Below are 16160 nucleotides of genomic sequence, written 5' to 3' on the forward strand. Positions count from 1 at the left end.
CAAAGACACAGTCAGTGGTGCAGCATGAATACGCTGCTTTCTCCTTATTTACTTTTTTCTTTTTGCAAAAGAGCTCCTGTGAAATACTGAAACAAATAGGAAAGTTGGGGGAGTTTCCAAATCTTTTAATAAAAAAACATAAATAAATAGTTTAATAGGCTTTGTTGCAAAGAGTGAAATAAGAAAATACCACTCTTTCTCATTATGTGTCTGTTCAATTTGAACAGCCAGGAAACTGTTAGCTTAGCATTAAGACGGTCAAAGGAAACACATACCCTCCTGTATATAACCACAACTTGTTGCTTTTACACTTCCATATGTTTTAAAGATTAAACAAAGAGATATGGCATGCTAGTTAGTGAGCTTTAAAAGTAATGGCAGATTTTAAAACCTTTGGACAGAGCCAAGCTAGTTGTTTCCCCCTGCTTCCAGTTTTTATGCTAGGCTAAGCTAACCATCTCCTGACTGCAATCTGACTCTTGGAAAGAAAGTCAAGACGAATTATAGAATTATAGATAGTGAAATTTCCATTTGTTTGAGAACTCTAAGGAGGTTCTTGTCTACATTTGCTGAAAAGTTGATGCTCAAACTTTTTTACTGCCATTGTCTGTATCCCCTACCATGTTTAATTTCCTCTTCTGTCCTGAGTGTTCAGATCAGAAAACGCAGCAGCACAGAGTGGACACTCCAATCTCTTTAACCTATCACAGGCAAACAGCTCTTCTAACATCTCCCGTGTCCTACTGTTCACCTGAAATCAAAATAGAGCACAGAAACCTTCACATATTGGCGTCTCTCCTCCCAGCATGCTGCAGAGGAATTGGGTCAGGGCTTGTTGGTAGTTATCTTTCCAAATTGGGAAAATGTGGGGAAAGAGTACAAGATAGAAGGAAAGGAATAAGCGACAATTGCGTGTCAGTGATTTGTATGAAGGAAATCCCAAATAATCAGCTAATTATCTGTGGACACTCATAAGAGTGATTGCACTGATGAGTTAAAGAGGAGTGTTTTGTGACCGGAGATATAGAATGCATTGTGTCTCAGAACAGGATCTGATTGTCTTAAAGAAGGCTTATCTGAGGTCTCTGGGCTTGAGGACCCTAATGGAGTTGAGAGTGACAAATTAATTTAAGACTCTGTTCCTCTCACACTCTATAATAAGCCACACGGTCATAGGGGCATCACCAGACTTCTCAATAGAGAATATACATTGTGTTGGCAAAGCACATATATCTATATGACTTGTTTTTCAGTCTTTAAGCATTGTGGCGATAATAGGACTTTTGTCAATTGCTCGAACTCATGTTGAACTGGACCCTGAAGTTTTGTATGACTCAGAGATGACCGTAATAAAAATGAAGGGCAGAAAGTCCACTTTACGATCCCCCACAATGCTCCTCTGTGCTTCTCAAGAAAGGGGGAGTTTTGAAGCAGCATCTGAGCATGTGATTTCATCAAAGTATAAACTATGTTTTTTCTGTTAAATTAAAAAAAGACACACAAAACTCATATTGCTATTAAAATGTACACTAATTGATATGCTATGTTTAATTAACCATCCACAGGTCCTAAAGAACGGCGAACTGAAGAATTGCTACTATTACACTACATATTTGCTATAACTCACCTCACAGACAAGTAATGGTACTTTGTCAAGTGTAAGCTTTGTCTTTAAGCAGCCTAAAATTGGTGTGATTTTCCTGTGCAAACTGTTTAGTTAATCAAATATGGGCTACTCAAACAACCAGAGAATTTGGAGTATATTTTTTAGCTTATACTGTGCAGGGTTTGGCTGCCAGTAAGGTTAAAGTGTTTATTTGTGGCTGGTTCATCTGGCCTGTCAGAGTAGAAGAGGGAGAGGGAGAAATATGGGTGACTCTTAGGCTTCCCCTTTGCTGAAAATACAGGTTACAGTTGAAAAAACATACAAGGATGACAAAAGTAGGTCCCTTGCTTATAGAGTAAACGCAGCTGACAATGAAGAGGCTATTTTAGGGCTGAGTAAATAAGAGGCAATGTCATACTGTACCTACTGTAGGACAAACACACACACACACACACACACACACACACACACACACACACACACACACACACACACACACACAGATCTGTTCAACAAATAGTAGTGCAATTATATGCAGGTGGAATGTGCTAGCAATAGTCAAGCCCTTGTTGTCATACAGACTGGAAGCAGCCCCAATAGCCAACAGACATGAGCTCACCATCATTACAATGAGAAGCGTGTCCAAGCCCATCACCACTATGGACCTGATGTTGCTGTGGAGACAGGACACACACACACACACACACACACACACACACACACACACACACACATACACATTCACTCGCACACACAGCTTGGCTTAGAGTGACACCACTGGGAAATTAAAATGGTAGCCCAAAGCAACAGGCTTTTATTGGCCAATCCCAGCTTGATCCTGAATGTATTTGCCTTGCAAGTTTGTGTGTGAGCGTGTGTGCGTATTTAGCGCAGGGCACTGTACAGGTGCACTGCACATGCATCGCCTAATTATATTGACAATGTCAGCCAGTGTTGGAAAAATATTCACCATGCTTGTCTGGTATTCAGCATCAAGAGCAGAAGAGCAATTACTGGCCTATCAAATAATTTTACAGCTATGTTGCGTTGGTGTGTGCGTGTGTGTGAGGCTGTCAGCACTGTCAGAGTTTTCTGACTCGGGAAAACAAAAACAAAAAACATGAATTACCTGTTTCGCAGCATGCTCTGCAACTTAACTTATAGCTATATCAGTACGTCAGGACTGGGCTAATTGTAGCCAATTAGAAGAAAGTTGTTCACATCAGTCATTGTCTTCTCTGAAATCAAAGGCAGTAAATACAATAATTTTATGCCTAAAGCAGAAACATGATCGCAACATCTTGTTGCAACCTCTAACCACAGTGAAAAGCCTGAGGCGATGCAGTGGAGGCAAAAAGTGAACCGATTTATTACATTAAAATGTTTCATACAAACGATGCATACACACTAGTTTCATATTGCTTCAGACATAAGTTTCTTTTCTGTTTGAATTCCAGTTAAACAACTCTGTAACAAAATGTAAGTACAACATTTATGAAAATATAAATCTCTAAACAGGTAAGTCAGTCCTGACAATACAAAGAATACAATAGAAACATTCATTATACCAGTATGTCAACTATGAGTTGCAAACATGTAAGTTATTAAAAGTCATTCAAGTTACTTAACATACAATAATACCGTTTACTGGCTTCCATATGGACACATTCAAATATACTCTTAAACTGGCATTCCAATATATTTTATAAGAGGACTCTTTTCAAACTTTTTAGCAAAGATAGCACATTGTCTCTATCATAAACATAATCACAGTAGAACACTGAAACCATTTGGTAACAATATAATTACAGTAAAAGCTTAAAGGAACACGCCGACTTATTGGGACTGTCTTATTCACCGTAACCCCCAGAGTTAGATAAGTCCATACCTACCCTTCTCATCTCTGTGCGTGTTGTAACTCTGTCCGACGGTTACACCGGTAGCTTAGCCTAGCACGGATCCTGAAGGTAAGGCGAAGCATTGCTGATCTGCTCGGGGCATCTCAGGTGCTGCAAAGCATATCACTCCGCCCAAGTAGCACAAGTAGCACTGCTTCGCCTTTCTGAGAATATAGTTCCCAGTTTGTATACGGTTAGAAGATGGCTGTGTCTCATGTGACCTTATTATTTGTACACGCTGTGACTATACAAATCACAACATGTAAATAGGAACATGTTGGTGTTATTTTGTCACTTATTCGGAGCAGTAGGCTAGTTGGAACCGATTACCTTCAGGATCCGTGCAAGGCTAAACTACCGGTGGAGCTGTCGGACAGAGTTACAATACGCACAGAGATGAGAAGGGTATGTATGTATTTATCTAACTCTGAGGGTTACGGTGAACAAGCTAAAGTGTTCCTTTAAAAAAAATGAGACAGTCAACAAAATGAAACACAAACTATAATTGGGACTTTGGCAATTACATAATATAATTTTTTTTTTTTTTTTCAAATTAGAAAGAGTTGTAGGGAAATAAAGTATTTTAACGCTTGATGCTGCTACCCGGTTTGAAATTATCCAAGGGCCGTTCTCTCAACAGTTCAAAACTAGTAAACATACAATAAGATGTAATAGCCCTTAAAAAGTATATGTCAAAGTATAAGTGTGGTATTTTCAATCATGCCTGGCAGATGATTGGTTTCATCAGAGCTCAAAATTGCGTTTTGGGTTATTACAGACATGCTTAACGAAAGCGATCACGGTACCTGCAAGGTACAACCTCATAGATGAACTCATCATCTATTCTTTTAGATTGTCAGCAAACCAGATCTTTTATTTCAGCCTGTCATGATGTTACCAGGGTCACATTTCTGTGGGCTGTGAATGTGTCAAAAAAAATTCTATTTGTGGAAAGAACTTCAGAATGTTTAAATAATATTTGTGCGGAAAAAATATCAACAGTGAAGAAATTTAAAGACTCAGAAAAAAGAACAGCTTTTGTTCGATCAAAGAGTATAAATTCGAAGCACAAAGTACAAGTAAATGTAAAAAAAAGAAAGAAAGTGATTTAAAGTGTAAGTTTTGGTCATGTTTTTGGCTATGAAAGCAAAAGATGTAACTTAAATGTGTGTTCATCTGTAACATTTCTGCTTTGAATCTGTACTCGGATGTTCACAAAAGCAGTTTTTCTTCTGTGTAATCTCACAGTTGATACAATTTTATTTATTTTTTATATTCCTATTATTATACATCTGTTTATAATTATAGTTATATTATTATTATTATTATTATTATTATTATTATAATAATGTCTTATTTTTTTTAAGCTCAAAATCTTATTGGCCTTAATTTTATCCCATATATCTCCAAATGTTCCTGTCTCTGCTGTCAGGTGTTAAGATAGCGGCATCTTATTGTTGTAGTGATACCAGGCATATAAACAGAGACTGTAGCATTTCAAGTGAGTTAGCTGTAGCCTGCAAGTACCTGGATAGTCTAGTGTATTTTTGTAGGCAAATTCAATACCAATTTTAAGACAACTCTAGATCACTTTAAACAATTTACACAATATTTCATATGAATACATTTAAATAATTTCACAAACCACTCATAAAGTGCTTCCACCTACTGTCTAAACCTCTAAATATATTCACATGGCCAAGTTGTTTCAGTGAAACATTGGGCTTATCACTCCTTCCTTTTCTATCTGAACATCTGAACAAACTCCACTAAAACCTATAGTAAGTACACTGGTTAAGGCGTGAATGTGTATGGTGCTATGCTACACTATGCTCAATAGTGGTGTTTCCCTTAAAACAAACAGCACACAAACTGATGGAACTGCAGGTAAATTCACACCAAATTGACGTAAACTGTTCCAAGAAATTTCTACAACTATCATTACAAAGAGCAATGCCATCGGTCTCTCGTGTTGTTGACTGGATTTCAGTACACTGATCGTGTAGATTTAACATCAATGCAAGTATTATGTAACTGTGTGTATACTGTGTTTACAAATTCCCTGCATTTTCATAAATCTTGTTATCTGCACATAAAGAACATTTTAAATTCCAGGCACTCACTTTGATTGCATTAAGCACAACATAACATTTTTAAGGAGTTGCACAAATTGCAGCAGCCAGAAAGGGATATGTACATATGTTCATAGTTCTTCCTTTTTTGTACAGTACCGACTGATGTTGATACAAACATAAATCTACTCTTAAACATTATGGCTTAATGTGCGCAATGTAAATAATGATAGTGTCAAATGAAAGTGGCCTAAGATCACTGGAATGGCTTTGAAAATGTTTGACCAAGACATTTGAATAATAACTTTGTTCTTCAAATGCAAAAGGACACATAATGGCAAACTAATACCTCACAGAATATACCTTTTTCTTTTTTTTCAAAAACTTAGAATTTTTCTAACAGTCTTCGTGTGAAAAACAAAGAGAAACTGTATTATAAGTTGGAAGTAAGTAATACATAAGTTGAGTGCAGTGTTAAAACGGTCGGCCCATTAACTACCCAGAGGGCTGACATCTGCAGCTGAATCACGTGGCTGTAAACAAGTATCAACTGCAACCCCAGAGATTCTAAACCTTTTAACCTATCTTCACCTGCTTGTCCTAACTCTACCTGCTTCTTTGATCTCCACCTATCACTGCAGAAGTTCAGTCTTCTTTGTAGGCGTGGTCGACTCACCTTCCCCAGAGTCAGACACGTTGATAGGGCTGTCCCTGGAGAAGACCTCGGTTGACTCCCTCCAAACGCAGTCGGCAACAGTCTTAAAGGAATGGTTGCCACATTTTGGCCGCACCTTCTGCGAGGCATTGTTGACAATCTGTCGGCTGTTGGAGGTGGCTATCTTTATCTTGAGAGCTGCATCCACACGATCCACTACTGTGTATGTGCCAATACTGCCATCCTCGAAGCCAATGATGATGTTAAGTGCTCGCTGGGAGAGAGACAGGGAGGTGGGCGTCTTGTATAGGGAGCATGTGCCGATGCTCTTACCATCAGCTAGGCGCATCACGATCAAATTGGACACAACACCAGCATCATCATCTTCATCACAATTCCGGAAACAGATATACACTAGATAACGTCCATCTCTTGATAATTTCTGACGCCAGATTATACCAGCAGCATGGACAAGCCTCAGCTTTCCGCTGTGAAGATCCAGGACATTAATATTCTCATCACCTTTGGAGACAATTCCTAGTTTCCCATTGGGTGAGATCTGGAAATCCTCTAGATTTTTCAGGAAGTTGGTTGGCAGCTGGACTCGCCTGCAAACTGACTCATCAGCCACACTCCAGATGAAAACGGTCTCTGTGGATGTGATGAACACGACACAGTCAGGGCAGTCAGGAATGAGCTTGAAGTTGACGATGGTAATGCCATCATCACAGACAAACTTCTTGGATACGCTGCCCGACCACAGGCTGACAGCGAGGAGCTTGTTTTTGGAGGTTCCCACAAGGAAAGTGTTTGCTGTGGTAACGAGTGCATTCTGGAGGGTGACTAAAATGTTGCAAACTTTGTGCCCAGTCCCTAGTCTCCAGACTCTAGAGGCATTCTGCTCGCAGAGGGACACTACAAACTGGTCGTTGTGGGTGATTAACAGCTGTGATATTCTTTGTCCATTGATGCGGAAGATGTTTTCTCCTGTGTTGGTTTGCCAGATGTACTGACTGGACTTATCATCTGAAGTCACCATGAGATCCCCTGAGGAGGTTAGGACACAGTTCTCCACTATGCCCTCGTGCTTAAAGACGGTCTCAATAAAGCCAGTGCTGAAGTTCCATTTGTGGACAGCTTCTGAACCGTCCATGGTAAACACATAATCCTCTCTGCCAGTCAGCTGCAAGGTCTGGATCTTCTTGCCTGTTTTGTCGATATTGGACATGGCGGTGATGATATCAATGTCCCAAACAGACAGCACTCCACTGCTGGCAACAGAAAGGAGCAGGTTGTGGTGGGCTGATTTAATGAGTTTGACAATAGCCCCTGAGATCTCAATAAGGCTAGCCATGCATTGCCCACTGTCCCTCCTCCAGACAAAGATGGAAGAGGTGTTCTCCATGGAGGCCACAATGCTTTGTCCATTCTTAGAGAGAACAGCAGCCACAAAGCGTTCAGTGCGTTTGGCCTTGAACTTCTCTACCATTTTCCATACTTTTGTGTCCAGAACCTCAATACTTCTGGCCTTGCAAATGAGAATGGAGCGTTGGTCCTCAGATAACTCAATGCCCACCACTTCACTGTCATCCCCTCTACAATCGTAATCCTCCATCAGACGTGGGTTGGTGATCTCTTTGGTGTTCCATACTGACAAACTTCCTTCATTGTCAACCATCACCATTTGGTGAAGGGTGTCCAGAACTAGAATGGACTTTACGAATCCCCCAGAAAACTCAGAGGTCACAGTGGCCAACTTGTCCCCATTCCCCAGATGAAAGATGGATGCAGTGTTGAGGTACTGGCCACAGAAGGCATACATTCCATCCGGAGAGCACTGAACACAAGTCACCTCGTACCAGCAATGGAACTGGTAGAGAGGCCAACCGTAGAGTAGGTCAATAACGTTGACGTCTTTACTAGCCTCAAGCCAAGCCAAAGCATGATGGGTGGACAGAGTAAAACCATTGATGAAGGCCACCCCACCAGTGACACCACCATGCTTGGACCCCTTGATTTCAACCTCAGATAAAAGGCAGGACTTGTGATTATCATAGATGAGCAGCGTGTTTTTGGTTGTGGCCACGACCAGATACTTTTCATCAGTGGTTAGCCTGATTCCAAGCACAACGGATTTGGCTGTGTCAATCTGCCTTTGAAGTTGTCTGCTCTCTACATCCCAGGTGCTGACAGACCCATCTTCGAGGGCTACAAGGACTATGTTTGGTGCTAGAGTGGGCAGGATCTCCACAATCTGCATGTAGCTAGAGCACAGAGGAAGCCTCTCTGGACTGTATGTGACGTCCATAGAGGAGTGGAGAGGCACAATGGAGCAGTACTTCGGGCCATCTTTGTCACACTCAAGGAGGAGGTGTCTGAGCTTGGGGAGGGAGGTGACAACTGGCAAAAGCCTTTGCTGCAGCTCAGCAGACAGCGATGCTGGGCTATTCAGCACTTTTACCTTAATGCTACGGAGAGTGGTGGCCAGGAACTTTAGTTCTTTTTCTTGGGTGTAGCTGTACGCTAGGTCAATGTCTGATAAAGCCTTTTCAAACTGGCCAATCTTGATCATTGTGTACAGCCAGCTGAAGTTCATGATGACACCAAACATGAGGTCATCAGTGCGCCCACTCCTGGTAAGGTGGTACACCAGCTCTGTCATCTTCCTATGGTTGACAAAGAAAATGTCAGGCTCCAAAAGATTGCACTGGAACACCCAAGGCTGCTCTGGAGTCTGTCTGTCATATGAGTACTTGTCAGAGGATGTTTTTTCATGGGACTGCTGCTGGTGGGGGTTTTTGTGATGAGATATATTCAGGGAAGTGAAATGGTTGTTATCATAAGTGAATATCTTCTTCCTGCCTCCTGACCATGCCCCCAGGAAGTACTCAGCTAGTAGGCTGTGCATTTGATGGACGTCTTCCTCGTTGCTTAGATACAGCTTCTGGGCAATGAGATGCAGGTGTCTGTTTGCCCAAACCATCAAGGTGACGTTACGTACCTGGCGTTCCACCAGATAACCATCCAGCTCCTCTTTAAGCCTTGCAACCAAATCATAAGAGATCCTCAAGGGGTTTTTGAGGTATGTTGCCACAATGACATCACCAAGAACTATATTATCAAGGGACAGAATATCTTCCAGCTCGACCTCTGTTAGCCCAGCCTTGGCCATGGTGATATACCCTAATGCTCTGAAGACAAATCGTTGGCCCAACTTGTTCTCCACGGAGTAGAAAAGCTGTTCTATGCTTTCATGCACTGTTGAGCACAGGGACCTGTCATCCACATCTTTGTGAGACCTCCAATGAACTACTTCTCTGTAGATGAGGTTGACAAACATCGGCAATGTACACTTGGCAAGTGCCTCATTGACATAGATCTGTTGGCCTGAGGTGACCTTTCTTTTAACCCCCAGCAACTGCTGTTTTAATGTTTGGCTGCAGACCTTGCGGTCCCTCTGAATTAATTCCACATAATACTCCTCATCATGAATGAGCTGTCGAAGCTTCTGCAGGATGCCATGTTTATTGGGTAACGTTGAGACTACAATACGGACTGTCCGAGGCAGATGTATGGGGAGCCACCACAGCTTGCGTACTTCATCGGCATCTGAGAGCTGCTCCAGTGCATCCAGGACAATGACCAAGGGCCTGTGGAATGAAGATTCTCCTAGAAGGTTGATCAGGAGCTCCCTCATCTCCTGAATCTTGTTAGGCAAAAAGTGAATCAGGCAGCGGTAGTTTATTGCAATCTGTTCACAAATGCTCTGGAGGAGGGTGCGTAGGTCTGTGGAGAGCTGGCTGGAGCCAATAAAACGGACAATAACCACTGGGTCGGTTTCAGGGCCCATCTCTTTCTGCAGCCATGTGTAGGCCTGAAAAACAGCATTGAGAGATGATTGTTAGAACATATAGAGTCAACTTTTTTTATATGAGTTTTTTTTTTATATTCCATATTTTAATAGCGCATAGGCAAACCAAATCTGTAAAATAAATATCTTAAGATAGAGAAAAAAAAATTATATTTACTGTGAGCACTTGTATGCTGCTTGGTTTGGTCAAACAAACTGTTAAACAACTAGAATTATCAAAGCTCTACAGGGATGGCACAGAGATTTAATGAATTGCTATTCTAACAACTGACGCATGGCTCATTAGTACAGCAAGGAGTAGAGGTTTCATACATTTTTACCTTAGTACAGAATCTGTGCTTCACCAAATTTATCACTTCTCTTGGACATAGAAAAATGTGTAAATCTCAGTAATGTTAATTTGTAATGCCCTTAAACATTCTCAACGTAATACATAGATTAAATCCACAAAGTTTTTTTTCATCATTAAAAACATTATATGAATGAGCACTACTCAAAGTTTTGAGGCCTCATTGATATTATATTCCCACCATTCATGAATTTATTAAATGGCCCAGCTGAGATTTCATGGGGGGCATAAAGATGGTATTTGACACTTTTAGGGCAATAGTGATGATTCCTACTCCACATTTAGCTGTGTATGTGTGTGTGTGTGTGTGTGTGTGTGTTTTTGTGTGTGTGTGTGTGAGAGAGAGAGAGAGAGAGAGAGAGAGAGAGAGAGAGAGACACACACACACACACACACACACACACACACACACACACACACACACACACACACACACACACACACAGACAGACAGACAGACATAATCTGTCAGTAGATAATTCACATTTTTATTTTAAATAATCTACAACTAAAATGTAACTCACATGTTACATTGAATACAGCTACAATGTACCTTCAGAACAGGAAGGCAAGATTATAGTGCTATAAAATGGGAGGATGTACCCATTTTCTCTCATCATAGCTTTTGGGAATTTGCATGCCAAACACACACCATTACAATCAGACAAAGTAAACTCTACATAACTTTAATTAACCTGATTCTTACGTGCAGTAAATGCCAGCCATTATAATGGGCCCGAAATTCAAAGATTGGCAATATTCTCTAACTGTGCCAAAGCAGCCATTGCATAGCATTGGTTGTTAGGAACCAATTACATACTGCTGTATATTTTGCTATAAGAGTCTATTTAACAGCTATTGTAATTTATCATCTGCTATGTATTATTCTTATTCTGCAACTGTGAACGATTTGGCTGCTGACGTGAAAATCTGTATTGCAACCTTACACCCCTGTTATCTTTACACAGCCCAAGGCTACGAGTTACTGTGGTGAACTGAGAAGATTAAAGCTCCAAATAAAATGCCTCATTATTTCCTATAACATTATCCCTCTCCTTGTGACTTTATTACAGTCAGCTATTTCTTTTTAGAAATCTAATTTTGTAAGAAAGTTGTAAATGCATACTCTTTTACACACAAACATTTGTGTGTTTTGTTTATACATTTAGAGCCCATTGTGACTGACAGGCAGATCACCGTGCAACCCAAAGCACTGCCCTGAGTCCCACAAATGTTTGATGATATTTTGACCTGGATTCCTCTTGTCTCGGTGGACTGGTTTGAATTATATATCAAATACCAGACAAAAATTCAGTGTGTTAACCTGTGAGTCACTTTTATCTTCTTTACTAACCACAATGAGTGTCCTTGTTTGTAGTTAGTAAAGTAGATTAAAGTGACTTAAAGGTTATTACTATGCACACAAATTAAAGTAATCTATTTTTGCAAAAAAACACATATTACAACTGGCTTTTCTTTGTCATAGAGAAACTAGAAACAGAAAATGGACATTCTATATCCTGTACTATATCATGATGAAGAAAATGGTTGCTATGATCAAAAGATTAATAGGAATGAATTTGTCCATTTTTGCATTACACAACAAACAAACCACAACACGGTCCACTCAGAGGAGTACAGGACCTGTGTTTCTGAAAGATCTGGAGTGGTCTGAGCTAAAAAATAAAGACATAAATGCTCCAGGGTTCAGATAAATAAAACCAAACTGGAAATTCAAGCCATGTTGGGACTCTTTTTCCGGCTGTTCTAAAAACCAAACGTCCTGTTAAGTCAGACTCATTTCACATCAGGGTGATACCGTACACATGCCGGTCTGTCACTGGCCAATATCGGACCCTTCCGATCCAGGATTTTAAAAATTCAAGGCTTAAATGTGCGATTAAAGCTATGCTTTGGCTGTATTAGGGCTGGGAATTCAAGCCATGTTGTGACTCTTTTTCCGGCTGCTCTAAAAACCAAACGTCCTGTTAAGTCAGACTCATTTCACCTCAGGGTGATACCGTACACATTAGACTACAATTGTCATGCTAAAGCTGTGATTAACATCCAACATCTGGGTTAGACTACATCTAGTGGTTTTGGGAGCGCATTTCATGATCTAGTCCTTATTTAGCCTTTAAATAAATGCTAAAGTCTGCAGTTTCACATGTAAAACTGAACTAAATGTTGACTGGAGAGTTTAAACATACTGCATGCTATTTGACAAGTCAAACAATCATTTCAATTCATTGTTTTTTTAGGATAATTACTAGTCAATTTTAAATGGGTAAAATTGATATCTGCATTTTTGTAAATTTCTTAAAAATGTTTCTGATGATTTAAGGAAGCAGATTTTCTCTTTTCTGTTTACAAAAACGTATTTCCACTCTCACACAGTGTGACTGTCAGCATGTTACAAGGAAGATTTTGAAAGATCCACCTGGAATTGAAAACAAGAACGAACAAAGACGTTTATGGCAAAAAAATCAGGACAGGTTCTAAAAAAAAACAGGTAAACTCCCCTGATGGAAACGAGACACATGGTGCTGTTGCAGTGAAGCAAAAAGACTCATTTGTAGCAAAATAAACTAATTCTGTATCAAATCCCTTTTTCTCTTTTTCCTCCTTAATCCTTTACCATGTTCTCTTACACACCTCTTCCTTCCTCACTTGTCACCTCTATCACTAGGCTCTGCTTTATGAGAGTGTGAATGTACATTAAGTGTTTATTAAGTGAAGATTAGGCTCTGATCACTGGTTTATTGCTGTTATCGTACCTTCTAATATTTTATACAACTATACAATGAACTTGGATGATATGACTGGCACTTACAATAAATGATTGTATCAATGTGATGTCTGTGTGTGTGTGTGTGTGTGTGTGTGTATGTGTGTGCGTGTGTGTGCTGTGTGATCTTGGCTATGGTGTGATCCTAATGTAGCCGGGCAGCCAGATGGCGCACACAAAGCCAGAGAGTGAACAGAGAATGTGGTGCATGTGCACAAACAGAGCTACATGCATGTTCACTTTACAAAACAAATGTACACAGACATTGCAGAAATCTCGACAGATGTTCTCGCACAAACGCCTAAAAACGCAAACCTATGTACAGATGTGTGTACAGTGCACACGGAAACACACACGCACACGCACACACACACACACACACACACAGACACACACACACACACACACACACACACACACACACATGCACGCACATGCGCATGCACGAACGCACACACAAGCGTATGGCTTCACAGGAAATTAGAGACGTGCATGGCAATGGACTGTCTTTTGGCAGACACACAGATGGTCAAGCAAGCGTTTGATGATAAGAGATGAACAGTTGCACGCCCCCTCATACTCTGCGGTACAAAGATGGACACATGCTCAGATCTGACAGACAGTCGAGCACAAGCGTGACCACACTGCGAGAGCCGGCCAAAGTGAGAGAGAAAGAGGGGCAGGAATCACACAAAAGGAGAAAGATAACGCCATCATTTTTTTTATATTCTCTCTATCATGTCTCACCTGTTTGGCCACCTCAGACAGCAGCAGTGTCTTCCCAGTGCAAGGTCCCCCGTACACCACCAGAGGGCTCATTCTGCTCCCCTTGGACGTCAGAAGGTACTCTTGTACGTAATCCAAAGACTCGGTCTTGAACTCGTAGAGTGCTGCGTAGCTTTTACATAGGGAGAGTTGCTGCAGAATCTCATCGTACAGCGGGTCAGTCTCTGTGTCAAAGTTCTGCTGGACCGTGGCTTGGATGATATCCACCATGTCCTCGTAGAACTGTTTACACAGACCTTCTACATAGTGGCTCTCCACTTCTTGGGAGTAGCCTAACTTCATGTCGCAGTGAGTGACTGATGAATAGACACGGAGGTTGGAGGCAGCAACAACTGTGGGGATGAATTCGTCCCGTACCTTTAGAAGGCGTTCGTAAGCTTCCTGGTTGCGCATGACGCGATCGCTGCCGGCCACGATGTCCATGTATCGGGTCATCTCAGGGATTTTGGCAAAGCGGTCAAAGTTGGCGATCTTGCGAATGTAGCAGACACATTTCCTGAGAAAGGCAGGAGTTTGTTTTCCAAGGGCAAAGTCTAATTCATCCTCCAAGGCTGAAAAAAGACAAAAAAATACAACTTACAAGTCTTCCTCAACTTCCCTATATGAAATCACCTTTTGAAAATTTAGATTACAGCATTGTGTTTGGTTAGGTTGTAAAATGGCTTAATGCAGATAAGAACCACCACCTGGATTACAACGTAAAATCTTTAAAGATAAATGTCTATAACAGATGTAGGTTTTAAATTTCTTTCAGGAGCAAAGCTGAACAGATTTGAGAAGCCTTTAGCCTGCGATTAGATAGATTTCTCTTGAGCCTTATTTAAGAAGAAATAAAGTAGGCCTAGATAAAATCAAATAAGCCAGCACTACTGAACTGTATCACAGGCTTCCCAACAAAGAGTTGGCTGACTGGAATTCTGCCAGCATCTCCTGTTTAGTGGTAGCTTACTAATTAGGTGGGAGAGAGAAAAGTGTGAAAGTAAAGTTCCAGGAGACGGCACAACTTCTATGCTGTACAAATAAGCTACACTTAAAGCCCAGTGTGCTCAATTAAAGTGCATTAAAAACTACAGTTTCCTGACACAAAAATGTCCTTCCTTTTCATGTGAAATTATGAAACTTACAATTACTTAATTCGTTTTGTTTTGTTCTTTATTATCACCATAAAAAGGCTACATGTTGTGCCTGCTCTATGAGAACAGGGCGAGGTGTATAAAACAAGGACTTGTTATTGAATTATTGCCTAAATCTTCTCCCACAATGACAGCCTGAGAAAAGAACAAGAGATGTCTTGAAAGATGAATTCAGTACTGTTCAAACAATTCAGTAATAACTGGGTTATGGCCAAATGGAGTCTTTTACAGACAGGAGCTGATATGGAGCAAAATCAACCTCACGGTGAGAATAAAGAGTGGGAGGAGTTGTTCAAATATTGGAGTTATACCTTTAGCTTTCGCTTATACCTTTTACACCAGCAGAAGTACGACAATCTGCGAATAACCGTTGAGTTGCATTTACTTGATTCTCTGTTTTGATGTTTGATCTTAATAGGAGAGTTCAGATTGGCCCCTTTGGTGACAAATAATTTGTGTTTTTTAGAACCATGTTGAATAGAAAATAATAAAAATATAAGTTCCTCAATAATTAGCCTGGTAATCACTGAAAATGTTGCATACTAATAATAATAAAAATCAAGAATAAAAAGGGGAAAGTGGTCTTGAAAAGGAAAAGGAAATCTCTTTAGAAAAAAATCTAGAGAAAAAATCTTTTCTGTTTTTACCTAAACACGGTTTGGATGAATTACTGAGATGTGAACATACAATGTGATCGGTCAATCACTGTCATCTGCTGAGCTGAGTCTGACAGATCCTGATTGCGTCTCATCTCTTGTTACCAAGTGACAAGATGTCAGTCTACACAACAACCTCCCTCATTAAATATATGGCCTTCACCATGTGATGTTTTTTTCCTGAAGGTGAATGTTTTGTATTTTTTTAAATCAGTATTTTTTTCTCATACATTATGTATATATGTATAAATATTATTTTAACCAGATATACACTGTAACACAATATTACAACTATCAGACATACTGTTTGATAAAAGGTATGATTTGTTAGATTTTGTAGGAGAAA

The 16160-nt window shown here is 40.3% G+C and overlaps 1 protein-coding gene across 3 annotated transcripts in view; it reads right to left on the minus strand.

Annotated features, from left to right (window-relative positions):
- Positions 1-3791: 3791 nt before the first annotated feature.
- The window catches only part of LOC116043285 (NACHT and WD repeat domain-containing protein 2), a 51400-nt gene continuing 39031 nt past the window's right edge, over positions 3792-16160 (minus strand). For all 3 annotated transcript variants that reach the window (XM_031289866.2, XM_031289863.2, XM_031289864.2), the window contains exons 7-8: positions 13987-14576; positions 3792-10105 (exon numbers count right to left, since the gene is read on the minus strand). In XM_031289866.2, the coding sequence (XP_031145726.1) occupies positions 6209-10105; positions 13987-14576 (4487 nt within the window). In that variant the 3' untranslated portion in view covers positions 3792-6208. The remainder of the gene's footprint in view (positions 10106-13986; positions 14577-16160) is intronic.

The sequence above is a fragment of the Sander lucioperca genome, chromosome 17 (assembly GCF_008315115.2).
Source record: "Sander lucioperca isolate FBNREF2018 chromosome 17, SLUC_FBN_1.2, whole genome shotgun sequence".
Classification (NCBI taxonomy): domain Eukaryota; kingdom Metazoa; phylum Chordata; class Actinopteri; order Perciformes; family Percidae; genus Sander; species Sander lucioperca.